This window comes from Homalodisca vitripennis, chromosome 1 (assembly GCF_021130785.1).
Source record: "Homalodisca vitripennis isolate AUS2020 chromosome 1, UT_GWSS_2.1, whole genome shotgun sequence".
In the NCBI taxonomy this organism is placed as follows: Eukaryota; Metazoa; Arthropoda; class Insecta; order Hemiptera; family Cicadellidae; genus Homalodisca; species Homalodisca vitripennis.
The window spans coordinates 168,237,215-168,264,662 of record NC_060207.1 but is presented as its reverse complement, the minus strand read 5'-3'; the positions used below and the strand labels follow the sequence as shown (position 1 = coordinate 168,264,662).

The window sequence follows — 27,448 nt, the reverse complement described above, 5'->3', positions numbered from 1 at the left end:
TTTATATGTCTGAAGGTAAAGCGCCGGGTCGGTTGCCACATGTCGCACTTACTACTTAGCCACACAAAGATTTCACATTGTATAGTTTGTTTATATGTCTGAAGGTAAAGCGCCGGGACGGTTGTCACCTGTCGCACTTACTACTTAGCCACACAAAAGTTCCACACAATTTCTGTAGATTCTTAATTTTAAGCCATTTTTATTTGTTGACGCTCCGAATGAGTGCATTATATGGGAGATATTTGCTTGTTACGTATATTATTAGAAATACAGACACCGAGACGAGTCATCGAGGTAGAATATACCGTGAGGCTAAGGTCAGTAAAATCGTCGTACAAGATCACACTTGAAATCTATTCGCATTATAGCGTGAAATCTCACTCATTTTAGGACTTCCAATCAGACTGTTAAGCAGAATTACGACTACAGCTCCCCGAGACAGTTTCAGTAAATAGAGCAAAATTATCACCAGAGCTGCATGGGCTGCAAGGTACCAGTAATCCTTATACGGTACACGTAGGAATAGGGTGAAACATGTCAGTATAACGGGTGCCAGCGGCCTCCCTGCAATTATTTTCAGACGTATTCCCTCGTTTCCGTTTATTCCTCAATGTTGCTTGCGATGTATATAAAAAGTGTAATATGTCTGGAGATATGGGTCTTATGCAGTAGAGTCCGTTCATCACCCCCCCCCCTCTCCCACCATTACTTGTGAAGCCACAATTTTTATACAAAAAGTACTGTAAGGCGATTATAAAGATGTAAATTCACTAATTAATGACGTCCCTAAGTACATCGATTACATCATATGTTTGGTCTGAGTGAGTAACCCAAATCTCCATACTCTTGATTCAGAGATTCCAACGCAAATATAAACGCATCAGCAACTTTCACAACAAATATTATAAACCTAAAGTACGATTAATCTTAAAAAATCAATATCATAATTCCTACGGAAAGTTTCAAATAGTAGAGAAGCAATTCTGTATAAGATCCCAATGACACGATGTTGCTTATTTGACCTCTTTGCCAGACGAAGGGAAATAAAAATGAGATCGATTGAGCTTATAGCAAGACAGACAAGCTATACCTTATTACAGTTGGTACTGCTTATAAGAATTTATGATACCCTAATCAAAACTTACTTACCTGTCCCATCGTGTAAATGCAAGTAGTAAATAAGGACAGAATTGACACCGAATAATATAAAAGTAGCCTACTTTTTATATTATATGCATAGCTCTACCATTCCTGAATACAGTAAAAGTAGAATATTTTGTTATACCTTATTTTTTCAATTATATTTAGTAAATGCCACTTCCTGAAGCTATAAATCATGTACAAATTTAACATTTTTATCTTCAACAGTTTTTATTAACCACATTACAACAAAATTATATGCATTCGGAACTGATATCATGCAAACGGTTTATCACATTATTATTTATGAATGATCATTATTATTAACATTACAACTTAAAACATACTCAAACAGTGTCCTAGGGGAAGAGTATCCTACTCAGTGACGTAGCCGTTAAAACAGTCCATAATTTAATGTCAACAATATGTGTTTTTGATAAGTAATCTCCAAAATCATCTATCTCCCTTTTACTTCGCCATTCTGAAACAGTTCTACGATCATAGGCCGTCTGAAAACCTCACTACCGTCTCTAAAAGCGTATCAAAGGATTAAAGGCAAATTAATTATTTTTCCGCGGTTGTAATTTTTACCTGAGGAAGGAATCGTGTATAAAATCACAAAAAGATGCGCTTTAGTTTTTGTACCCCCTAACTATGTGAGGACCCGGTAGTTTTTGTTAAGTGGATAAAGCTTGAAAAGGGCATCTTTTACATTAAACATTTGTTGGGGTAAATTACCACTAAAGCCCAAATAAAGATATGTAATTTTCAAAACTTAAATTCAGTTTACGAATAGAACGCGGGCAAGGGCAACCTAACATTAGAGTAAAACTACATAAACGTCTCCAGTCCCGAATCGACAGAACAACGTCTTCAATGCGGGCAGACAGTGATGCTGATAAAAACTGTACCCAAATTATGTGGCGGCTAGTGGAGTGCGGGGTGAGGGGGAGAAGTGCGTGGACCCTATATTCTTGTCATTTTAAGGCGCCAGGAGTCTTCTTGAACTCTTCTACAGGAGTAGCATTACTCCCTGTTTGCTGTAGGGGTTAACTTATACAAAGAAACGCGTGCTCAACTGCAAAATTTGATGAACGTACCACATTGTTGATTCAAGCATAATTTTCATTAACATTAGTAGATAATTTAATAAACATTTTAAAACCAGAAACACGTTTTATGAATGCAGAATATTATACAAATTTCAGCAACTGTTGTATAGTAGGTACACGATACATTTACAAGTAACGGCCATTGGCCTAGATGCTTGTATATAGAATTAAAAATGTATTCATACCACATTTTAGGCTAAAATCGCTGTGCCTTTGATGTGTTTTTTTTTTTGTTATCAGTTACTTATGATACTAATAACTACTCTAAGCTTAATTTGATCATCAGTTTAGTGAACAAAGGGGTCTCGTGCCTGTAACAGTGTACCAGCAATGTTCTGTTTACAATTTCTTATAATAAACACTGTGTCATCCGTGAAATTATAAGTCCTACAAAAATGGGATATTTCTTCAGGAACAAATTTAACTCTATTCACTTATGTTATGGGGATTTTATTCTCATCGGGTCTTTTGGGATTTTTATTGGGTCACTTTGGTTTTTTAATGAGGAACTTATATTTTTCTCACGGATTCATGATCTACATAAAAAAAGAAAATTTTTCTGGAAAGTATTTTTCTATCCTGACTGTTTAGACATAAAAAGTAAAACATAGATCATAATCACCCTCATTCAAAACTGTTTGATAATTTTCGTACATTATGAAGCTCTGAACATGTGTCACATCTGTTTTTTCTCACGGAAACGCTTTTATTTTCCCATGAATTCATATTTATTTTTCCATATGACTTCATATTAAAAGTTTCTTTTAAATTGTTATTATTTGCACTTTGAAACTTTGATACGTTTACTGATAAAAGCAACTGTTTTACATTTCACATTTTATTTTTTGTACACATAATTTTGAAACAGCCATGTTGACGTGACAACGTCTTAAATTAGGTTGCGGCTCGGAGTCACTCATGAAAAAGTGTAACGCCCGGTAACGTTACAATGCCCGTCCAGTGGGTCCGCCGCACGGGATCCGCACGGGATAAAGCAGATAACTGTGGGTCCGCCGCACGGGATAAAGCAGATAACTATGTTTATTCGTGAAAATGTGGAGTGCTTAGATTCGTCATTTACAACAATAAAGGTAAATAATTGTACACTGATATTTCATTATCGTAAACTATGATTGATTGATTAATTGTTAGATTGACACAAAAGTTGAGAAACTGAGTTTATAGGTTATGTCATACTATTGACAAATGTTGATAGTGTTAAGTAAATTATTAGTTTAAATCACTCTGCAATCAATCGTAATTCAGTCGATTGAGAAGAAACAGCGCGTATTGCTAGTCAAACATTTAAAATAACAAATTATAACCTCTAACCTGTCATAACAGTGCGACCAAACAAACGAACTAAACCGACCAATCACCACGCGCGGAGTTAGAATTTAACTGTGTTTAGCAAGAATTTCAAATTCCAATTTTAGTAAATGTTTTATTCAACTTTACCATTTACAATAACAAATTTTAATTAATTTCAAATTATGTACAATGTTTTAGTAAACAAAATATATTTCTATAGTTAAAATTTGTGCAATTCTTATTTTCATTCAATTCCTTGTTCCTATTGTGCAATTTAATAATATTCATATCAATAAATATTCTACCGAGAAAAAGACGTTGTCACGTAAAATCTTCGCCCGTAAAACCGACTTTACAGGCAACCATAATTTTTTTATTCACAATAAATTCTTATAGGGGTTTTTTTTCTGAATAAAAGAACAACAATGGTCTTAGCTTAAAAAGTGTAAGGATCTATTCTACAACTTTATTCGAAAAAATAATTATCTAAAGCTATTTATTAATGTATATACGTTTAAATGAAGACTAATTAAATATTTCGGGAGGATTAGATGTCCAAAATGCAGCCATCTTATAAATTATCGAGAAGCCCACAGTGGATCCAGGGTTTTATTTTGGAGCAGGGGAGGTATGGATCAGTGGGGAATTTAAGGGTATTGCATAGAAAAACTATTTAAGAATGTCATTCACAAAAATGTCTGAAATTTTGGTGCTAATGAAGAGATGCCTTGGAATGTTGGTAGCGCGTACATTGTATTATTAATTACCTTATTATAATTATGTTGGAACGTTATTCCAAACCTTGAAAGTAATAACCGTACTAATATAGCCCATTAGAAAGATATTAGATACCGTCGTGTCCAGTCACGACGGTTTCTGTTTGTAATATTTGAGTTTGTCAAATAAAAAGTAAAACAATACAGCTAAAAAAGGTAAAACGTTTAACATTATCTGTTGAAATTTGTGGCAATTTCTACAACAAAGTACATACAAAGAAAGTTTTTAGATTTTCTAGTTCGTGTGTCGGTTTTCAATGAAACAAATAAACTGTGCTCAACATTAACTGTAGTGTTTTCTCCTTGTGTTAAATATAACAATATCCTCTTCTCAATTAAATTTACAATATCGTATCTCCTAAGTCTACCGTTAAATGTGTGTGTAGTGCCGTGCCTTAATTTTATTTTCTAAGTTTTAAACATCTGACGTAAATTGCAACACACTTTTTAAAGAAAACTGTCTGTGAGTATGAAAAATGATACATTATACCTTATAATAAATTGTATATTTCAATAATAATGAATGAGAATTAAGACATGCAGCTAAATAAGATATTTAACTATATAAATTAATTCATTTACCTTGATCTTCGGACATCGTGTTAAATTAGCTCTACACCGATCACTGGAACTCCAACGAGGTCTCTTGCTGCAACGCTTGCTCCTGTGCACCGAGTTGGCTTACAGGCACTAAACAGAATCTTGTTTAAACATGTTTATCTGCACTGAGCATGATCAAGCAAGGAAGTGCAGTATGATATACATATAGATACTGTCATGCAAAATCAGTCTGGACGAGATATTGATTTCTTTTAATGTACTGGATGGACGAATTTAACTGGTAGCGGCTTATTACCGAACTCACTAGGAGCTATTCCGTAGTATCACTCATAATAGAGATACTCTTAGTCACACTCAAATTCGAGGATGACATTTGGACCGATTGTGACCTTTAGAATTCAAATTTAGTGTTTTTAATGAATTGTGTGTATTTTCTAAATAGGTGTACATATAAAGGCTAATTTTCAGCCGATTGAAATAAATGCATATTTATTGTTCCGATCATTTACAATTAATTCGTTAATTCGGCACAGGCATATATGTTTCGGAGATTTGTAATAATAGTTTTAGGAAATTGTTTGATCGACTTTTCTAATGTTGTTTTAAGAGAAAATAAATGTTTTGAAACTCATAAAATCCTTTTTGGCTTACACAGTTCTGAAGAAAAATAAGATTGAATTTAAAAATAATAAAATGTAATTGACTTTAAAAGCTGTAATGAAATGCTAATGGGACTGATCAAAATTCCGAGATTTGCATAAAATTGTATTAATTTCAGAGAAAATGAAAATAATTTTAAAGATTTTGTTAAAACAGAATTGTTTAGTGTTGTCTTGGAATTACGGGTGCTTATTTGTGACTTTCTCAATATACTTTTTCTTATGAAATGTGAGCTGAATTTTGGGGCTTAATGACGGCATGTGAATAAACTATTTGTTCCTATATTATGCTCTTGTGAATATAAAACTCATCCATGGGGTGACGAGTATACTCGAGTATAACCGTAGAGATAGTAGGACTTTTCACGAGGGTTTTTTTCAGTTTCAATCAGTTTTTCAACAAAATAAAATAACTGTAACAATGGTACGTTCTACTGTATAATTTATTTGTGTTGTATGATATTGTCGTTTTGGTGATAAATCATTCACATGTAAAATGTGCTTTCAAAATGGTTTACTTTTTATGTTTGGAGTTAACTTATGAAGGTGGACAAGGAATTATTAAACTACCTATTTCAAATAAAATTACAGTATTTTAGAACGAATATATAATCCATTCAAATTTTTCGCCCAGCGTTGGATTTTGTCCACAAGAGATTTTAGATTTCTGGGAGATACTTCAGTACATACACGGCTTGGCTCATCGAAATAAAATTCGTAATCCGTGTGTGGCTCTCCTTACGAACAAACTAAAATCCTTTACCAAATATGGGCCTGCAAAATAATATTGAGAATATATCGATTAAATAATAAACCAAGAAGGCCAATTACGTACTATTAGTACGTATTCTCCCTATTCCAAGTGAGGTGGAGTTTTGTTCTAAAGATTTTTCTATTTTTTTACGATGGCCTTTTTTAAGTAATTCCTGACGACAACGAACACTGGTCTATGGTAGATCGTGCTTGTACTAAAAGCACAACTGGCTTGATTGATTTGCACATTCTGTTGAAATAAAACATTTTCACTTTTCTAAAAAAGGCCTATTAAGACGGAAATGGGCAACAGTGTGAGATACCGCCACACCTAAACAAAGGGCATTATGCTCGTAGGGCCCAACTCAATTACCACCTAGGGAGTGTCCGGAGCCACAATATGGGAAAGCTAATAGCACTGTAAGAAACCTCTGTATTCCTTCTGTTTGTTCAACTGACATGCAAGTTGATGAATGGGCATTGTTTAAACCGTATTTACACTGCATCCATTATGTAGTAAGATGTTATAACTTTAATTTGTGATTACTTCCAATCGATACCAGGTTTAGTTAACTGTTGGCTTGTAACACTCTAGAAACCCTAAACACTGAGGCAGCTTTTGATAATGCAAGAATCATATCATTTATTACAATTATCGATATATGATAACTAATGCATTGCTATTATCTTCGATATATCGACATTCTGGCATATGTTATTGTTCAAATTAACGGTTTAATACACCTGTGGTGTTTTATTCAACACTTCCGATGAAAATTGGATGGATAATTTTTGTTGGTTAACTCATTTTATTTGTTTTCGGTGCAATCAGTTTTCGGGTGGACTTTCTTCTAAACTTTAAAACAAAATATTAGTCAAAGCTCTTTAAGATACCTTTTTTGAAGACTGAAAAATATAAGGATTATTTTGCTCATTCCACAAGGGGTTGCAGGCATTTGAAGCAGCATTTAGGGTCGTCTTAAAATCGTGTCCAAAGAAAACGTGTTGAGAATAACAATAGGACTTTTATGTAGTAATAAATATGAATATATGAATTATGAATACAGAAATACAAGAATACATGCAATATGACTGGAAGAAATGACATTTATTATTAGTACAAAATTAAATCTCTATATGAAAAGTATATTAAAACAAGTAATTTTCTTTAACCACATTTTATTTAAAATATAATTTTTTTAAGGCATACAATACATAATTAAAAATTACGTCATACCTGAAGCTACAACTCATGCGTGTTGTAAAATTACTGTAAAGTTACTATAAAATTCCATATATTTATCTTCAGGCGTTTTTATTTTGACCAAGTTAGATAATTACTTCAATGTCTTACTATAAATACCTGTAATTCCTCTTGATGTCATCAAAACCATTTATTTCTTTTTCTGTGTTCAGGGAAATTCTTTCTTGAATAAAAACATCATCCCAACCAAAAACCGAGTTCACTACCTTCCGACTTGGCAGACTCCCAACATCGTTATCGTATAGTGGGGTAAACATGAACGTATAGTTTATTACATTGAGTGTACTATCCAGTAGTACTTAGATCAGTAACACAATATTTCTCTGTGTTACTTCATACATGCAAGGACGTAGCCAGCAAGGGGGTCCCAAGAGTCCGGACCCCTCAATTTTCATTTTTGTCAATTACTTTTTTTTAGTAAACTATTATTATTATTTAAATAATTCAGTATTACTGACATGCACTGCTGAAAGATCGAAAGATTTGGGAGTGCCGATGGCCGAGCGGTCTAAGTCGTTGGACTTTGGGTCTGAGTTTAGAGATAGCGCAGGTTCAAATCCTGTCTGTGACCGTTGCACTTTTTATCAGTACAATCAACCTCGTACTGTATCGACTCTCCCCTTTATTCTGTTTGATAATATCCTCGCACAGGCCTGTGGCCCATGAGGACGGACAGAATAAGGCTTAAAAGGAGATCGGCCTCTCCTTTAAAAAAATTTAAAAAAAATAAAAAAAATCGTTCTCAACAAAGAAACGGGTCAAGAACTTTTTAAGAAACAAAATGGGGCCTTACTGTCTGGTTTCTACGAAAAAATATCAGAAATTTTTACCCCCTCCCAAATTTGTTCCTTGCGAAAACGATTTCAAGTAACTGTATTCTGAAATAATACTACCTTTGTGTTTATGTTATTTCAGTATGGAGTCGATTATAACTTATCTGACTTCAGGATTTTTTTATTTTAATAATGATAGATTGTTTGGAAATACACGATGTTTCACATAAACGTTAGTAAAAAAATTTAACTTGAAAACATATAGCAGAAATTACCAAGACTGCTTATTAAAGACGTTTGTGATGTTTCCATTTATGAATTTACCAAGTTGCAAGTTTTAAAGATTTATTTTATTTTGATAATGCTCATTGTTGTTCGTGGTTTGCAGAAAACACATTAAAAGTAACGTTCTTCATAATTCCAGAATTAAACAGGATCCTGCAATTCGTCTCCTCAGTTTACTGACAAACAGTGAACGGTTATTTGGTTTTGACTAGCTTGCCTCTAATGGTTTACATCAGTGGGGTATCCAGTATTGGAGTGTAGAGTTTGGGGTAAAAATCATATCATCTCATATTTCATGGGTAGCGGTAGATAGATCGCCCTCGACTGTTTTAACATTAAGGTTAAAGATGTTTGGAAAATACGGATGAAAATCTTCCGGGAATGTTTAGATTGATTTAATTAAATAAGTTTCTTCTATGATTGCATGCCTTCATCCATTTGATAGTGTTCATGAAGTTATGTTAATATCTACCATGTTGCATGTATAGTATAATCTAACTCGTACATTTATGAACGTACATGAATGAATTTTTTCGGGGAATACATCCAAAAATCGGATTCAAGCTATCATAAAAAAATACTAAATCTTAAATAATACATTCGATATTAATAAATCCAGCAATGAATATCTTCTAATTTAAATTAACATACAATTTTATGGTTGCAGACTTTTATTATATTTGTAATAAATACTTTTATGGTAAAAAAAGACATTACGCTTTGTAAAGGTGTAAACAACGACTGACCTGATACGGTTTAGAAATATCACGATTATTGATAATATTTACGAGATAAAAGTAATTAGTGCATTCAGGTGTCATAGGATGTCATTATTTGTATTAAATGGGCGTTAACTGGTCCTTTGTATATACTAATGGTTTTCATTTCTTTCAATATTGGTGTAGTTCATATGATATGACTCGGCTGAGAGCAAACTGATTACGGATGAATTCCTAATTAAAAATAGGCAAAAAACAAAGTCACCGTGCGGAGAGGTTTTTTTTGTTTGGCGTTTCTCAGAATTCAAAACAAAATGTGACAAAAATATTTCTTTGTCGCTAGAAATAAGGCGTGGCGCGACTGGTCTGTCAATCTTGTGTCCATATCTGAACACGAAAGTTCCTTCTTCAAGGAATGTTAGGTCATTAACCTTTCATGAAGTATCAATTTGACTACCACTGATACTTTGTTGAAAGTTGTAATGGCTTCTTCTTTCTCACAAGTATGTCAAAGCAAATAAATTATTGAGAGCGTTGACCTTTACTGACAATCAGTTACTAGAATAATTAATGTGTTTTTATTGTTATTTGTGTTTTACTATATACATGGTGTAATAAAAAGTTTGGGCTGGCTATGCATTTTCAGATTCTATGTTTAATTTAAAGCTAAGAATTAAAAATAATGTTTTTCCAATTTCCACTTTGTTAGCAGCTATATACCATTTTTTTTATTAAAACAATTTTATGTTTGTTGTTGTCTTTACGATTGTTACAAAACTTGATAAACGGGTCCATGTCAAAAGGTATTACATCATTAACAAATATTTTTAAATTATTTTTAATATTTTTTAAATGGCGACCATTTAATTTTCGATCTATGAAATATCCAATATACCACTGTTTTTTATTAACATTTTATAAGACAAAACAGTTTTTAAATGACTTTTCCTTTCCAAAGATACCTTATTGTAAAAACGGTTAAGAAATAATAATCATTGTATGGAGGGTTTCGTATTACACATGCAAACTGAACGGCCCAGAATTTGACAGTATTTGAACAGCTGTTACTGTATTAAAATGCAACTCTGAAACGTACTATTAAATCTTTAACACCCAATAAATGTAAACATAACCAAATTAACATGTTTGTAAGAACAGTTTGCAATTGGTTCAAATTGGTTAAAAGTTATGGATAAAAATAACTATTTATTGGATGTTAAAGGTTCAATAGTCAGTTTCACAGTTGCATTTTAGTTAAAGTAACAGCTGTTTAAATGTTGCCTAATTATGGTGCCATTTAGTTTTCATGTGTAATACGAAACCTTCTGTAAAATAATTATTTCATAACCAATTTTTACAAATGAGGTATCCTTGGAAAGTAAAAGTTATTAAAACATTTTTTGTGTCGTAACATTTTGATAAACCAGTGCTTTATTAGATAGTCATCAAATAAAAATTAAATGGCCGCTATCTTGAAAATATTACACATTTTTTTTATGTAATACCTTCTGACGTGGACCCGTTTACCAAGTTTTGCAACACTCGTAAAGACGAAAACAAAGATAAAAGTTTTAAATAAAAAAAGCAAAAGAGTGTATTACTCTTGAACGAAGTGGAAAATGGAAAAATATTCTTCATTTTTAGCTTAGAATCACACATAGAATCTGAAAATGTATATCCTTTTGTTACACCCTGAATATTGTTTGGAGAACATCAGAAGCCAATAAGACTTCCATTTGATACTTACTAATAAAGCATATGTCTGAAGTATCTCCAGAAGCACATTTCTGTGCCCCTGAGATTGTGAATTGATTGGAAAAACATTTAACATGCAGAATGTAACAAACCCCATATTTTCAAAATGCCTTAGCCTGTGAGATATTCCAGCTTTCAGAAACATCTCAGGACTATGATCTCTGAGAAATTATAACCTCTAGGACCTGTCTGCCGCAGGAGGTTTGATGCCTCCTGTATATTAAAATTAACCATTACTTTTAAATATTTAAACCTTTAAGTATTTTTATCCATTGCTCAAATGTATTTTAGTGTTTTTCAATAAATCAACCCAAAATTGTTGGTTTAAAACATTTTCACTTTTGATTAAACTAAGGGTTGTTAAGAACGTATAAATGTTCGGTCTTCTAACATGTATATTGTTAGCTTATGCTATGATGTAAGTTGTCCATTCTACACTAAGTTGTTTGAATATAACAGTCAGTTGAGTAAAACTTAGTGCTTAATGAAACTACGGCTGTATATACCATGTTACCTACAATGATACCTAATAAATGTTTGGATTATAAAAAACACAAAATTCTTAAATATAAATTTGCCTTTATATTTAACGTTTTAGAAAACAACTTTCACATTTAAATTTTTTTACCTAAAATGTGACGGCCAAAAATGTCAGTTGTATATCTTTTTTTATACAGTACTAGCTGTTCCCCGCGGCTTCGCACGCTTTTTGTAAGCTTTGCTCGTGTATGAGCACTTCTGGTTCAAGTGAATTATATTGTCAACGCCGATGTAGAGTTTACCTTGTTGACACTATCAAGAGAATCTGCCAAAAGTGTATGTTTATAGCCATTGTACACGCATGTACTTAATAATAAAGTGGTCTAACATTCAAGCTATAAGGCCAAACAGAAATTCATTTGAAAGACAAATATCCATAAAAACTTAGCTCCTTCACATAGTGTGTGGTTATTATACACAACTATCTCGTAATTGTAGTTTACAATGTGTAGGCGCTTTGATAACTTATATATTTTGCAGCGCCTCCTGATGGTGAGTTACATCAGTGGGCATAGCATATAAACCTTCTACGTGGAAAAATACATATACATACCAATTTTCATAATGATCAGTCAAATAGTTTCTGAGTCTATAAAGGGCAAACACACAAACATTCATATATATATATATATATATATATATATATATATATATATATATATATATATATATATATATATATATATATATATATAGGTTTCAATGAAATCCCATAAAATCAAAAGCCATGAATATAATGATTTTGAGTTTTATTTAAATTAATAAAAAAAACTTTTCAGCTAACAACCTCCTAGATTACTGCCTCACAGGGTTAGGTAGATTTGCGTTGTATAACTTAAGGCTTAGCAATTTAAAACTTGATTCATAGAACAACCTTGCTCCTAAAAGTCTTTGTGGTGTATATTTTATTACCTCTGTAACAGCCTAATCTCTGTAGATTCACGGCCTTTACTGGTTCTATTTTTGGTTGCCCATGTATTGATAGACATGTTATATTCCTCATCTCGGCTCCCATACAATGGAATCTTACTCTTGCAAATTATAAACTCTGGTAGATTAGTCTCTGTTCACTTTCTGAAACCAATATGTGGTATTTGGAAGAACTTTTTTACTCTGGATGTCCCCTGACCACCAACAGTTCTCAAAGTCCAAGCCTCTGAGAGATTTTGGCCACTAGGACTCTACATCCTCTGTGAACTCCTGACATGTCATAGCTTCTAGAATTCAAAAATACCCAACCACTGAGAGCTTTCAGCCTCTTGGATCTGCCGAACTATGAGAGGTTCCGGTACAGTATCTGAAAGCTATTTATCTGTAGGATATCTGGAAGCCCTGGGAATTAAAAGGAATTAGCAACTAGAGTTTACCGTTGCTGGGAGGGATATAGCACAGGGGCTGAACTCCAGGCTTATGCAACTCTCGCTTCACAAGTCTTTCGTAATTTAGAGTTACACTGATTCTAGCAGCTTCAATGTCTGAAAAACCTGAGCTTTTGGAAATGTTTAAGCTATGTGCGCTCCTACATTCTATATGTTTTGTTGTATAGGACCTATCTGTTTATGGGAACTCCTGATATCTATTACATGTTTCTGGGATTCAGCGGTTATGGACTATAAAGGTTCCAGGGCTATGGAGTATTCTTGTCACTAACACTGAATAAGATATTATCCCGTAGAAGCTCCCTACCTCTGAAAACTCCCTATGAGGCCGTTACACACTGTTGACCTCTGGAAATGGAAACCCCCAACATCTGATAGATTCCAACTTCCCCTGAAATTGGAGCTTCCAGCCTTTGCGATAATATGGGCTGTGGGAGTTTCCGGCCTCTGAAAGTTTCGGATCATTGGCATTTCTCTGTAACTGTGAAGTCCTAAAATTTAGTAGCTTCCTACTTCTGTGATCCCAAACGCTAGCGCTCCTAGACTCTTAGTAAGTCTGAGCCAATTAAAGCTCCCAGCTACTTGATATTTCCCACTTCCAAGCTATTGCCATCTAGTAGGTCTTGACTTCTTGAAGATTTTTACCTTTAAAGCTCCAAATCTCCGGAACACAGCTAATTGGACTTTGTGGCGATAAGAATTATATGTAAATTGTTTATGATTATTAAATTACGGAAATACAACGTATTATTAACTTTCAAATTTTGGAGAATCATAGCCGATACGTGAAGGTGTTTATTTCTTATACTTCCGTCACATTTCTCTTTATAAAATAAAAGGGAAACCAACTCGAGATCCCAGACTTGTCAAGGGAAAAAAAACTATATCCAGCTCGGTAGTGCCACAGAAAACAAACCCGTCTTCCTCTGTAACTTGATGGTTTTCATGATTTACTTTTTATGAATATTTCTTCCCCGGTTATCTTTGGTCTGAAACTCTTCCCTACGCACCAACCCCTGGTTGGGGTGCTTATATCCCCCCACTATACTCATACCAGAAAACGGACCTTCAAAAACAGGCAATTTTGTTTCATTTTCCGGTACTGGGTTCTCTTTATATGTTTAGTCTTGGGACTTTTGGACACTTTCCACGTCTTGACAAAATTATCTACATTTTTGACCCGCATGATAGTGTAGTAAACCCAGTTTTATTAAATTCGGCAGTGTCCATCAAATCCGGTGGGTATTCCCCAATGTACCACCCGAGCGAGGGAGACGTAAAGTGTAGGATTGACTTTTGATTGGGATATACCAAATAGGAAACTCCGTCATTGTTCTTCCTACAAAAGGACGAGGCGTAATAACTTGCCTTCTCGACCCATTTAGTGCGACACGCAAGAGGATACCCTACTTTGAGCTGCTCAGACAACTGAAAATAGTAGGTTGACGTATCACGCATTTGTTACGCGACAGTACTTTTGAGCATAATTCAATATTTGGTTGATTCCTCTGCTCGTATTAAGTGCCAGCAGAACTTGTTAAAACATGTTCCAAAAAATGATCCCCAGAATAGGAATAATATGAAAATTTAATCAGAATTTGCTTATTAATTATAATGCAAACAATGTTGCTCTACTGAAATAATGCTATCAATGATTGGTTTATTACTCTATTTACTATTTCTTAAAATAATAGAATTCCATAGATTTGTAGTGCGAAATGTAACTAATAGCAATTTTATTCGGCGTTGTTAAATAATTTGGAGTATTTAACATCAGTTCCACTCTGTCACATTTAATTGAAGTGGAGTAGCTCGGACTAATACAGGTTTAGAGAAGTTATGGTTTAAGTTAGAACAGAATAAATGAATCCACTTTAATCACACAATTCAATGATATGTAGTATTCACACTACTAATGTTAATTACTATTGAATATCTTACTACCTAACTTTATTTTGAAACTGCAACTAATTATTACGGTATACAAGAAATGGGTATTTAAACTAGATTATTCGCTGTAGGAATTGAGGTAGGAAATAGACTAATTATAATAATTTAAATTCTAAAACCACAAAAATGTATAAATTACAATCTATAAATGATAAAATTTTATGACCGTGAAATGTTTCTTAATAAATATACAAATATAACCTGTATAACTTCACCAGCTAAAATTAAATTATCGCTAAGGCATGGGTTTCATAATGTTATTACATAATTTCAAATACAAAAAACTATTCAATGCTATTAGATGTTTATTACAACAATAATAAAACCTAAACACGTTTCTTTATGTATTATTGCCGTCAACATACCTAAAGTAACTGAAGACTCAGTTGAACTACGATGTCTTGTTATCAAGGTTGTTGAAGGGATAATGAGACACAAATAGTCTTCAGCCTGTGCCCGAGCTGTGACACGATTGGAACACGATTTTGACTTGAAACACTGCGCGGAAGACTATATTTAACACAATAACTCTCTAAAATTTGGGGAAATAATTTATTGTGCTGCCAAAGTATGTACATATATAAATATATGGAAAAGCCTCAGAAAATTCCAGAGGGGAAAAGAAAGGATAAATAAATAAAGTGCTAATGCCTTCAATCTTGGCTCTAACTGAATCTAGCCTATCTATATTATTAAATAATACTGATTTAATATTTAATAACATTTTCTTCCGCTTTTTTATGAATATGGACTTGAAGGCGATGAGTTAAAGCGGTACACAAGACACCGATTGGAAAATATTGGTTATTGATTTGAATTAGTTTTAATTGGATTTGTTACACAAGATTTATCTCATTCAATACTGTAAATTGAGGCACGAAAAAATGAGCGCTCTGACTACCAACTGTAGAGTGAGAGACCAGATAGCAAATATTTGAACTGTAAGAATTAAAGTTACGTGGTGGTGCCCTAGTGTTAATTAATTGAGTTGGTTAATCTGACACCAGCTTGTGAAGGAAGTTGTTCAAATGCCAGTGTTCTGCATCCTGTAGCTGTACCCACCTCTAGTATCATACATGTGGACGTCCTGCCCCGCACTAACTCACATCGGAATCGGCATTCAGAGCTAGATCCAAGATATAGAGGCAGGGTAAAGTCAGAAAACCATGCTCCCTGAAAGCATCGCGGCTCGACTCTCTGCATTTTGCAAATTGCACATGATTCTAATGATTTTTTTCTGAAGCCTGAAAACTCTTTCGAATCTGATCCTAGCATATCCACCCCAAAGGCGTATACCGTAGGTCAAATGGAGACATAAAAGGTCAAATTAGACTATCTTTAGAACGTCAAAAGAGCATACCTGTGCAAAATTCCTCACGGCAAAAACGCCTGAAGCAACCTTTGCACATACATGCCCAACATGATCAGTCCAAGTTAATCCACTATCGAGATACATTCCTAAAAATCGAGTCGATTCCATTTCTGTAGAAGGGCATCCTCTATTATGACAATGGGTCGAACTCGTTAATTTGTCGACGGAGACAACAACTTACACAATCCGTTTTTGGATTGTTTGATTTAAGTCAGAGAAAAACTGAATACAAGAATTTAGTTGAACAAAAGTTTCATTTTCAGAGCGGTATTTTTCTCTGACGCAGAGAGTCGTGTCATCCGCGTATTGCACTATCTTTCCATTCTAAATTGATTGATAGTCCAAGGTCGTTCACATAAACCAAGAATAGTCCAGGTAAAAGATAGATCCCTGACCGGACGCCCTTGTTGAAAGGAACTCTCTGTGATTAACATTGGAAATTTCTACAAAGTGATATCTGTCACTGAGGTACGATTTAAACCACAGACCACGCACTCCATATGATTCCTGTTTTCGCAACAGAATGGCATGGTGAACACAAAGGCCTTCAAAAGATCGAGAAATAACTGTGTGATTCCGACTCTCCAAACCCTCCACGACTGCACCCACAAGGCTTGTAATTCCATCAATTGTTGACACGTGTTTTCGAAATCCAAATTGGCTTGAACAAAATGTCAGACCTATTGAAGAAATCTATGAGTCATTCAAAAAGGTTTTTCAAAGACTTTGCTCAAAACTGCAGAATTGAAATAGGACGATATATGCTTGCGAGCCAAGGATCTTCCTTCTTGAAAATTGAAATCACTTTGGCTGCTTTTAGCTCAGCTGGAAACACTCCTATTTCAAAGGACATGTTAACTAGTCTTGTCAGTGGTTTAAAAATGTGCTTTAGGTAACGTTTGAGTAGCCACACTGACATGCCATTGATGTCACGCGATTTTGAGTTAAACCCCCGTATCACCCCCGCCACCTCTTTCTCGCTAGCAGGAGAAAGCACAATGGACGATACCGGTCCTCTAATAGGTTCCAAACGCAGGTTCGGCACCGCGGTTTCATAAAAATTACTAAACTCCCTAGCCAATTCTTCAAGGGGTTTTAAAATTTCATCCTCAATTTTAATTTTTATTGGTTTTGAAAATTTGGATAAAATCTAGTCTAAAGTTTGAGTTAATAATGTCCCATGCTACCTTGCATATGTTGTCCGCTCTCTTCAGTCTACTTTAAATTGAAATTGAAAATTATAGTAAATGTCTAAATAGTTATTTATGTTTGTAGCACGGATAGTATGGAAATGGTCCGTACGAACATACATGTATATTTGTTGCATTTGCATACTAAACTATATTCCCGCAAATCCCACAGATTAGTGATGTATTTTGAGATAAATCCCCATTCACACATCCTACACCATCTAATTTCGGAGAACCTGAAGTAATCCCCAAAACAGATTCTTTTGCAAGCTGCGTCTGAATGATGAAACATCAATATGCATTGCTGAATAAATATTAGTTATTTAGAGAAAACCCCATATCTGGATCCCTTCACTCGAAACACTACGCTAGGCACGGAAAGTTGTCTGCAGTAACAGAACCGGCAACAAAAGCGCTTGCTTCGTAAAATTCGTAATATTAGTTTAGTGAATCACGTGGTTGCTCTCTCAATATAATACATTCTGTATCTTATTGCTTATTGTTAAATTGTTAACTAGCTGTATATTTCTCAATTTCTTTTAGTTTCTGTTGTATTCTTGCACTAGTAATTATATTGACGTATGATTTTTTACATGTTCTATAATTATAGTTATCTTGTTGTTTTGTTAAGTGGTATGATCCTATTATATATATATATATATATATATATATATATATATATATATATATATATATATATATATATATATATATATATTAGATGAATTTTAATATGAAAATTCTTACTTCATGTAATATCTTGGTGTCTTGATTTTGTAGCTAATTTATTATAGACTTCCTTGATGTTTTTGTATTTTCTTTTTCAGGACTTTATGTACGCTTTATAATGTTTGCATATTGTAAAAAACGGATCTTTTGTTAAATACAATATAATAAAATTAAAAACACTTAAGTTTAAAATATTGGTTTTTGTAGTTCGTATAATATAGTCAATGATATGATCTAGATTATAGTGAGTTTATATATCCTCTTGTTAAATCTTTAGCAAATCCCTTGATTATGTCAAAGACAAATATTTAGCTTCTATGCTTGTATACATGTTTTCTCTATGTTATGCTTGGCGGCCACTAAACGACCAGTTGCAGACGGTTGCAGCCTTTGCAGGTTATCTCATCCTCTTTAGCATTTCCAGTGGTGTTGACTAGTTGTAGGCGGTTTCACATGATTTCTTTCGTAGACTAAAGGAGAACAACCGGTACCTACTTGAATTTAACTGCACGAAAGAAGATCCAAGGGCCGTCATCACACAATAAGAGGCAAGTTGTTATTAGTTTTCAACAAATTTCTTAGTTGAAATGAGTTTTTATTTGTTCAAATCGTGATTGTTTAAATTTAAAAAACCGGTAAAATTTTAAGTTGACATAGGTTAATATTTTTAATGAAAACAAAAAGTAGATTATACTGCAACACATAATTTAAAAATGACTACACATTATTATTTTAATATAGTTGAGCTAGAAGTTTTAATTAGATAACAGTTTTAAAGGCCATAGTATAATTAAACAAAAATTTACTTCTTTGTTTTATTGAATGTATTTGATTATTTTTATCAAATGAAGAGTTTGATTTAACTTATGATTTCATCTTATTAATTACAACAATAATAATAAACAACAAGAAGTATACACAACAATTTTTGGAGGTTTTGTAAATGGTGTATAATATGAGGAAATTGTGTGAGATAAACAATTGGAATTGCTTGGCGCAAGGTCAAAATAAGTTTGAGGAGTGAAATAGCCTACCAGCAGACTTGTTTAACAAGCCATCTTTGTGAATTTTTGTTCTGCAGGGAGTATGCCTGTCAAAGAAGACAGTAAGCGCAAAAGTGCTTACTCACTGCTGTTCGGGAAAGCTGTAAATACTGTTTCTCTCTCAACGTGTCTATGACATGTAGGCTAGGTCTAGGCAGAATTTATTTAGTCTTGTTATTTTTTAATATTAGGCCTAGGCCTATTTTAAAATTTGTTATGTATAATGTTTCTTGTTAATGCGTTATAATTCTTGTTGTGTACGGTTATCATATAATATGTAAGTTAGATAATAGGCTATATTAAATCATTTAACAATAACAATGGACTAACAAGTGTAGGTCACTTATTAATCTCCCTGAAAATATTGTAGTGATCAACAGGTTTTGGTACCTTACCTATTTATAAACCAATTTAAACAATTTTGGTGTATTTCTATTTTTTAAAACACCATAAAAAGTAAACTGAGTAGTGAAATTTACAATTCTGTTAAGAGTGGGAAAGGGGGTTGTCAGAGATCTTGTTTTTAAAAGTGATTTTAATAAAATTGTCTTAAACACATTTGTTAGGCTTAAACTTTATTATAAAATAATATTATCTTAAAAATAAGGGTAGGGTATGATAATCAGACCCGGTTTTTTATAACGAAATTGGCAAACGATATTACTTAATCATGACCATCGAAATAACCAATCTATACTGATTAATTGTTTTGAACAATTAACTTAATCTATATCAGTAGCTGTAAACACTTTCAACTAATACACGTAATTGTATTATTAATATTACATATATGTGTATATATAACAACAATAATAATAATTATACATACATGTAATAATATATAATTACGTGTGTATAGTTGTAATGGATTCAATAATTATGATATGAACCATTTATGAGTTTTCCTGTTTGATTGATCTCGTTCTGGTTTGTTTATTATTTATGTAACTTCTTAATTATTTATGTGTTTTCCTATATTCCTATATGATCATATATTAATTTTAAAAATATGATTGTTATTTAGGACTGTATATACTTTTATATCAATATTGATAGTCTAGGATTCGAGATGCGAATATTAGGTATCAATGATTATATTTTTCGATATAAAAAATCCGCTTATTGTACCCTACCCAAAAATAATATACTGAGTGTCAAGCGCTTATTAAGGGGAAGGCACTTCCAGGGTATAGCATTTATTAAAGGTTATATCACTAACTGCTAAGCCCTCTTGTGATATTTATGTAGGTTGCACAAACTAGCCTAATTCACAACTTTTCAGTGATAAACATAGTGGAGTTTTTCTTGCCGGGAACCTAAAAAAAGGCAGATTATTAGAAAGAACAGACTTTATTTTACATACTGTAAACATTACATGACATGCAAGCGATGTCGCAAGAAGGAGGTGACTCTGTCCCCTTCTACGTTTGTTGTTGTTATTGAGGCTATCTAAAAATAGTCCTCCGGATAATACCTAAGTACCGATTTTTGTTGTATTATGTGGGGTGGAAATTAGACTGTAACTTTTATTTCAATGATATAATTTGTTGCCATTTTTAGAAAAGCACAAGAAAAATTGTTAATAATTTTGAAATACAATTTTATAATTGTTTTAATTACTTTGTATGCACTTTTTTATTGTTCCCTTTGTAAAATAGGACCAAAAACCCACAATATCTGTTCTTTTTATTTTTGTTTTATTTTATTTATTTAAAGAAATTGCTTAAAAATTAAATTAAAAATCAACAGAAACAATACAATTTTTAGATAGGCTAACGATTTTGTTTAGAAATCTTGTAAAAGGCACTAATTAGTAGTTGAATGTGCTAACCGTTATATCTCCAGCCATCAGCACATTAGCTTCATCAGCACCATACTATTCAACGTAGCATGGCAGTGACCACTAACCATACTATTCTAAGTAGCATGGCAATTACCACTATTGTGGAAGTGCGCTAACAAATATTATTATTATAATTTTATATTAATTCACATTATGAAGTAAAATAAAACAACACAATGTTTTTACTGTCCATTCTGACACAATAATAAGGTATATACTTTAAAGTACTCTCACAATCATCACTCACTTGGAGATAAACAACAAATATTTCTGTGACTAAGTAAACTAAATTTAACTTATCAAGAAAAGTAACGTTTAGATGATGAAAGGGGTTGCACAGTAGCAAACAGGACCAAAAGAATAAAGGAAAAACAATGAATAAATTCTCCACGGCGGTTTTGAAAATTTGAAATTTATGTTAGTACATATACAGGAGTGCAGAAAACTTTGTACAGTGACATATGGCATAAAATTGAACTTTTTTATGCAAACGTAGCTTTTCACAACCTCAGGGAGATGGCCCATTAGGAGTCAGTGGAAAATCGTAAGTGTTAGCATAGATCAATGTGCGTACCATTTTAAAATTTTTAAGTAGTAGAACATTTTTCCGCAAATTAGACCTCAAAAGGTTAATCCTTAACAAAATTGTGGCACTCAAAAGTCTCAATACTTGATTTTATGTGCAAATCCAAGAACACTTCCTATAATAATCTAGGGAGGTGATTTTGTTTTGCTATTGTTACTAACCACTAAAAATTGTTAATGTGAAATTAAACTAATGAACTTCCAGAATATTATGCTGAATTTGCAGTTAAGTTTTAAAATCATTGAACCGACAACATTTTGTAACGGATAAAGCTTTTGAAGTGTGGTTTGCAGCATACTTCTTTGCTTGACTCTCTATTCGTGGACAGTTTCCTTAGAAGATCAGGAGACTTAATACATTTCAAAGAAGGTGTTTGTGTACAGTAAATATGTGAGAAATTTCGTAGCTTCATCTGATATGGTTACAATAAAATTAAGCCATTCTTGAACTTTCACATAAGATCAGTATTGAAACTTTCCGAGTGCCGCCATTGTGTTCAGGATTAACCTTTTGAGGTCTAATTTGATACACCTGGTTATATTCCAAACAGTTTGAGATATCAATGTACAACCTCCACATACTTATTAAAATACATATGTAGAATTTTTGTAGGCTAGTATAACAAAATTACCACCTTCCCTCTATCTTGTGACATGTCATTTTAAAGGTAACATATATGTGTAATATATACCGGGTGTCCGGAAAAGAAATCCCTAGTTTTGGAAATTACTCATGATAGTATTAGTTTTTGTGGATGAGTAATAATCCTATGGTGCTGTAGAGTATATTTGTAAGTTTTAGTTTCGAACGTTGGCAATAAGTTTGGTACACCTGTTTGACCTTGAGCATAGTTTTACCACGCGCCGCATCCAGCGCTCAGCGCTGTCAGTACTGTCAGTGCAATGGCTACTCCGCAGCAGAAAGCACAATGTGTTATTTGGTTAGTGGAAACAAATTCCGTTACTACTGTGCAGCGTTATTTTAGGTGTGAATATGGTGGTAATGTACCTGATCCTAAGTCAATCTGTAAATGGTTACAACAATTCAAAGACTCTGGTAGTGTTTTAAAAGGAAAATCGCCAGGTAGGCCAACTGTGTCAGCGGAGAACGTTGAGAGAATCAGAGCTTCTTGTTGTCGCAGCCCGAAAAAGTCACTAGTGCGATGTAGTCTACAACTGGGATTACCAAGATCTACTGTTTATGATGTGGTACGTAAAAGGCTTAAATTGCATGCATACAAAATCCAACTGGTACACGAGATAAAACCAAATGATAAAGGTTTAAGGTTATATTTTGCTGTGGACATTCTAAACAGAATTGATGATAGCGAAGACTTTTTAAACAATGTAATTTTTACTGATGAATCGACGTTCCACGTTAATGGGGTTGTAAACCGCCACAACTGCAGAATTTGGGGGTCTAAGAAACCACAGGAGATCGTTCAATACCAACGAAACTCGCCTAAGGTTAATGTGTGGTGCGGCCTAATGAACGACCAAATTGTTGGACCTTTTATTTTTGCAGAGAAGACAATAACTGGTGATATCTACTGTGACAAGCTGGAACTGTGTTTCCACAGGTGGATGACATCGAGGCGGAAAAGGGACTGGTCATATTCCAACAAGACGGTGCACCGCCCCACTACAAACAATGTGTGCGCTCAGCCTTAGATGCCCGTTTCCCAGGAAGATGGATGGGTAGAGGTGGCCCCCATGGCCTCCAAGAAGCCCCGACATAACACCATTAGATTTTTTCCTGTGCAGTTACGTCAAGAACTTTGTGTATTCAGAGAAGATACGTAACATTGACCATCTTCGCCAGAGAATCATAGCAGCAGTAGCATCGGTCACATCTAATATGTTAACTAATACCTGGAGAGAGTTCGAATATCGCTTGGATATCTGTAGGGCTACAAATGGTTCACATATCGAGGTGTACTAGTGTTAAAAAAATTTATTTCATTACCTTTCATTTAATGTAGCAGTCATTGTAATTTGTATATTGTACAATAAATAAAAAGAATCCAAAACTAGGGAGTTCTTTTTCGGACACCCGGTATATATATATATATATATATATATATATATATATATATATATATCTATATATATCCACTCTCCTATTTGACAAATACCTATCTTTTACTAGCTGCAATAAAACAAATTAAGATGATTAATTTTTATATAGTTTTATAATATGTATAAAGTGAGACTATGTACAATCCTGTATGTCAACATTTAGTAACAGAATGATAATTATTAAAAAACCTGACCTATTCGAACCTCAGCACTTTTTTGAAATACCAGCCAGATTTTGGCTCTCAGCACTTCTTGGAATTACTTGGGAGCTGACTAAATTAGATCTTGCTATCCTAAGGGTTAAATGCACTTTTGTGAAGTTGCCTGACAATGGAATCCTCGATTCTGAAAGGCCTTGCAAAATTAAGTTAATGTTGGAGTATGTGTTGTAATTCACTAGTGGTATTAAATGTATTTATTTTGTTCTTATTTCTAACAGTTTTATCTTTTATTTGTAGACATGCCTTCGCCACCCTTCAATATGAATACATTTAACACCACATCAGCAGACCGAGTTTCTGGCGTAGATCCGTTTCGAGCCCACATGGAAGCTCTGGAAGTTGCTGGGAAGATGATTGAGAAACAGATGACTCTGGACAATAGCTTTCCTCTCTTGACAGATCGCATGAGAATCACAGCCAAGAGTAAGCTCATAGACAATAATAATATTATCAATAGTAGCTATATCTATATGCATATCTGGTCCATGGTTATTTAGTTTGAATCATCAATATCTCAAGGTACATTTTAAGGTTCTTCATTGAAGAGTGTGTAATGCATGGATCACATGCAGCAATCTTTGTTAAAATGAACTGTATTTTAGGATGTGTATTTTAAATTTATGGTCTCCTCCCAGTTGTGAAACTAGGAATGTCATGTACTTAAACTAAATCAGAAGCCTCAACGTACTAAGTTAAATTTAAACAAATTCTGAAAAATGATTTTTTCTCTCAAAGAACTTAAGAAATTTGAACAGGTTTAGGAATTGAAGCTGATCAATCTCACTCATTGTACTGTACTTGTGACACTGAATAAAAATCGACAACATTCCATTATTATACAGAATGAGTTGCTTGATTACAATCAACATGTGTTATGTAATCAACAATGTGTTAGCAAGCTGCCTCTAATGCAGTTTATATAGTTCAAGGTTGACGCCTCTCATATAGTAGAGATAACCTAAGTTTTTTTTGTTCTCCTACGACAAGAAGCTTATAAATTGTACCTAGTCTAGGATCTTTGCACTGCTTCCAGAGTGGCAGAATATTCTGGATGGGTAAGGTTGGGGGTAGGAGCTGCCTCCTATCAAGATCCATGAGGAAGAATTTAGGGCACTAATCTCAAGTCATGTTCCCTCGAAAGAAGGGGAGGCCAGCTCTGAACCAGCTCCTTCAGTCAAAGCAGGCATGGGGTGGCACACCTTTATGTCGAGGGTAGCAAGAACTTTTAAGACTTAGGAAACGGACCCCACCCCACCAACTCTGTCATCTCCCGCAGTAGACCTATTGAATTACCCTTCCACCCCAGAATCTCAGGACTTGCGGTTAGTGATGTGTCACTCCTGGACATCCATAAGGTTACCCAGATTTAAGCAACACATCGGTTGTAGATTCAACTGGTAGGTATAAACCAGCCAGAAATGATCCTTGCTGGGTGTAACCTAGGTTAGAGCTACTCTTACACGTCATTGTAAGAGTGCACAAATACAATTTTGCAAACGAGTTGTAACCTTAGTGACGGATAGCCTTTTTTGTTTTTATATATTTAATACATGTAGCCGCATAAGGTTATTTTGCTTCTAGTTAGTGTCACAGTAGAGTAAGTTATTGTGGCGTAGCTCTTTTTTTGTGCATCATATCATCAGAAGGCCTGTAAAATTGTATACAAACCAATTATTGACTTGTGCATGGTTATTTTCTGTGAGCTACTGCTTATAAAATAATTACTTATCCAATTAGAAGTAATTGAATTTTGTAAATTAAACTTTTTGAAATATGAATAGTTTTTACTTTTCAGAACTTGTTTTAAGTCATCTCTGTTGTAATTTAAAAGTGAAAGTTGCACATATATACACATTTTTGCAAGCCAAACAGTATCTGTAGAATATACGCAGCAAAGTGACTGATGACACTTAACTATAACTTGATCTGTTTTAGTAGTAAACAGACAAATAAGAAAGTTTTGTAACAAGTTACAATGGTGGGAAATTTTACTAGGTGGACCAACTGTAAGCGGGCTCAGTGAGTTGGACTATCCTACTGTCAACGCCATGTCTGGACTGTCCTCCATCACTCAACTTCGGACCATGAACAAAGTGCCACTTCCACCGGAGATAATGGAGCACTTCGGTCGTATCCTTTGCTAGGAAACTGTTTTATACTTAGTTTTAATATTAATATTAGAGTAAAGTTCTAATTACCTACAAAATCCATCAGATTTGTTTCAAACTGTTTGAGCCTAATTCCTAATCTACTTAAGAATAGTATATTTTGACAACCATGGTACTGGTATTGTCAAATATATACAGTCAGAAGCTGCAATTTTTGCATGTTTATAAATTGCTTTTTTGATCGTTTTATTATATTTGTTGCTTTTACTATGTTGAAATTCTTGCAAAAGAGGTTTGCTTTGTGGTCTAGCTGTATGAAACTACTATTATGTTTAATTTATTTACTTACCATGTAGCGCCTCTTTCGGTTGAATTTTGATGTAACAACATGGAAGTTCTCATAATATCCATCCAGTCCATCCATTTATGTTAGGTCAGAGTTGTAGAACGATTCGAGTCTTATTCACTAAATTAATCTTTTATAATTTTTTCATTTTATTGTTTTTAAATTTCTAAAATATTCTCTCATTTACAATAGTCTATATATTTGTATTTGAAAATATACTTACATTTACAATGCAAATCATCATTATCTAAAGTGAATCTCAAAAATATAGTTTTATTTTAAAAGAGTAGTGGAGCATTGTGTATTGACTGAGACAAAAATTATAAATGAATTTTTATAGTATTTTAACACTTTTATTGTCACCTCCTAATGTAGACAACTTTCTTTTACTGCCAAAGTCCTGTCCTACACAGAATCTGACATAAAAAATGACACTGGAAGATTTCTGATTTTTCAAGAACAGATAAGTTTATATTGACTTGATTGTAATAGTTCTGCAAAATATTTCTTGTTCTGTACATATTACAAAATAAAATTGTAATGTTATAATTTGAGTGTACCTGTAATGTTTATATCCCGAATGTTCTTCATATTAACACAATCTTGTTTGATCGGAAATTTTGGTTATACAAAACATGGCCCCTATTGTTTTTGATAATTGAGTTTTTACTGTAGTAGTTGCTTTGCTACTTTCACACAAAACACACTTCAGAGGAGGCCTAAATCTGTGATGTCTGCATAGATCAAAGCTATGACAGCACTTCTTATAAGTGTTTTTTAATCAAGAATTCAGCAAAAATTGAATTCTTAAAAAATTGAAGATGCGAAACTGTCATAAAAATCTTTTTAGAATAGGTCTGCAATTTTTCGTTTCAATTATGTTTCAAAAACAGTTTTTATTGATTCAGTCATAATAAAACTCTTCACAATTTTATCTAAATAATAAAAATTGGAA

General features: G+C 33.5%; 2 protein-coding genes across 3 annotated transcripts in view; one reads left to right on the top strand and one right to left on the bottom strand.

The window, feature by feature from the left end:
- LOC124352704 (ornithine aminotransferase, mitochondrial) overlaps nt 1-15,361 on the bottom strand; it is a 34,616-nt gene extending 19,255 nt beyond the window's left edge. The window contains exons 1-2 of one of the 2 annotated variants that reach the window (XM_046802318.1): nt 15,343-15,361; nt 4,922-5,029 (exon numbers count right to left, since the gene is read on the bottom strand). In XM_046802318.1, coding sequence (XP_046658274.1) covers nt 4,922-4,937 — 16 coding nt within the window. In that variant the 5' untranslated portion in view covers nt 4,938-5,029; nt 15,343-15,361. Of the gene's footprint in view, nt 1-4,921; nt 5,041-15,342 lie in introns of those variants that run through there. The other variant, XM_046802319.1, reaches the window with a different exon arrangement.
- A 3,294-nt stretch (nt 15,362-18,655) lies between these two features.
- LOC124352703 (nuclear pore complex protein Nup155) overlaps nt 18,656-27,448 on the top strand; it is a 64,058-nt gene continuing 55,265 nt past the window's right edge. Inside the window, exons 1-3 of the mRNA XM_046802315.1 lie at nt 18,656-18,816; nt 24,277-24,462; nt 26,035-26,169. Of these exons, the coding sequence (XP_046658271.1) occupies nt 24,279-24,462; nt 26,035-26,169 (319 nt within the window). The 5' untranslated portion in view covers nt 18,656-18,816; nt 24,277-24,278. The remainder of the gene's footprint in view (nt 18,817-24,276; nt 24,463-26,034; nt 26,170-27,448) is intronic.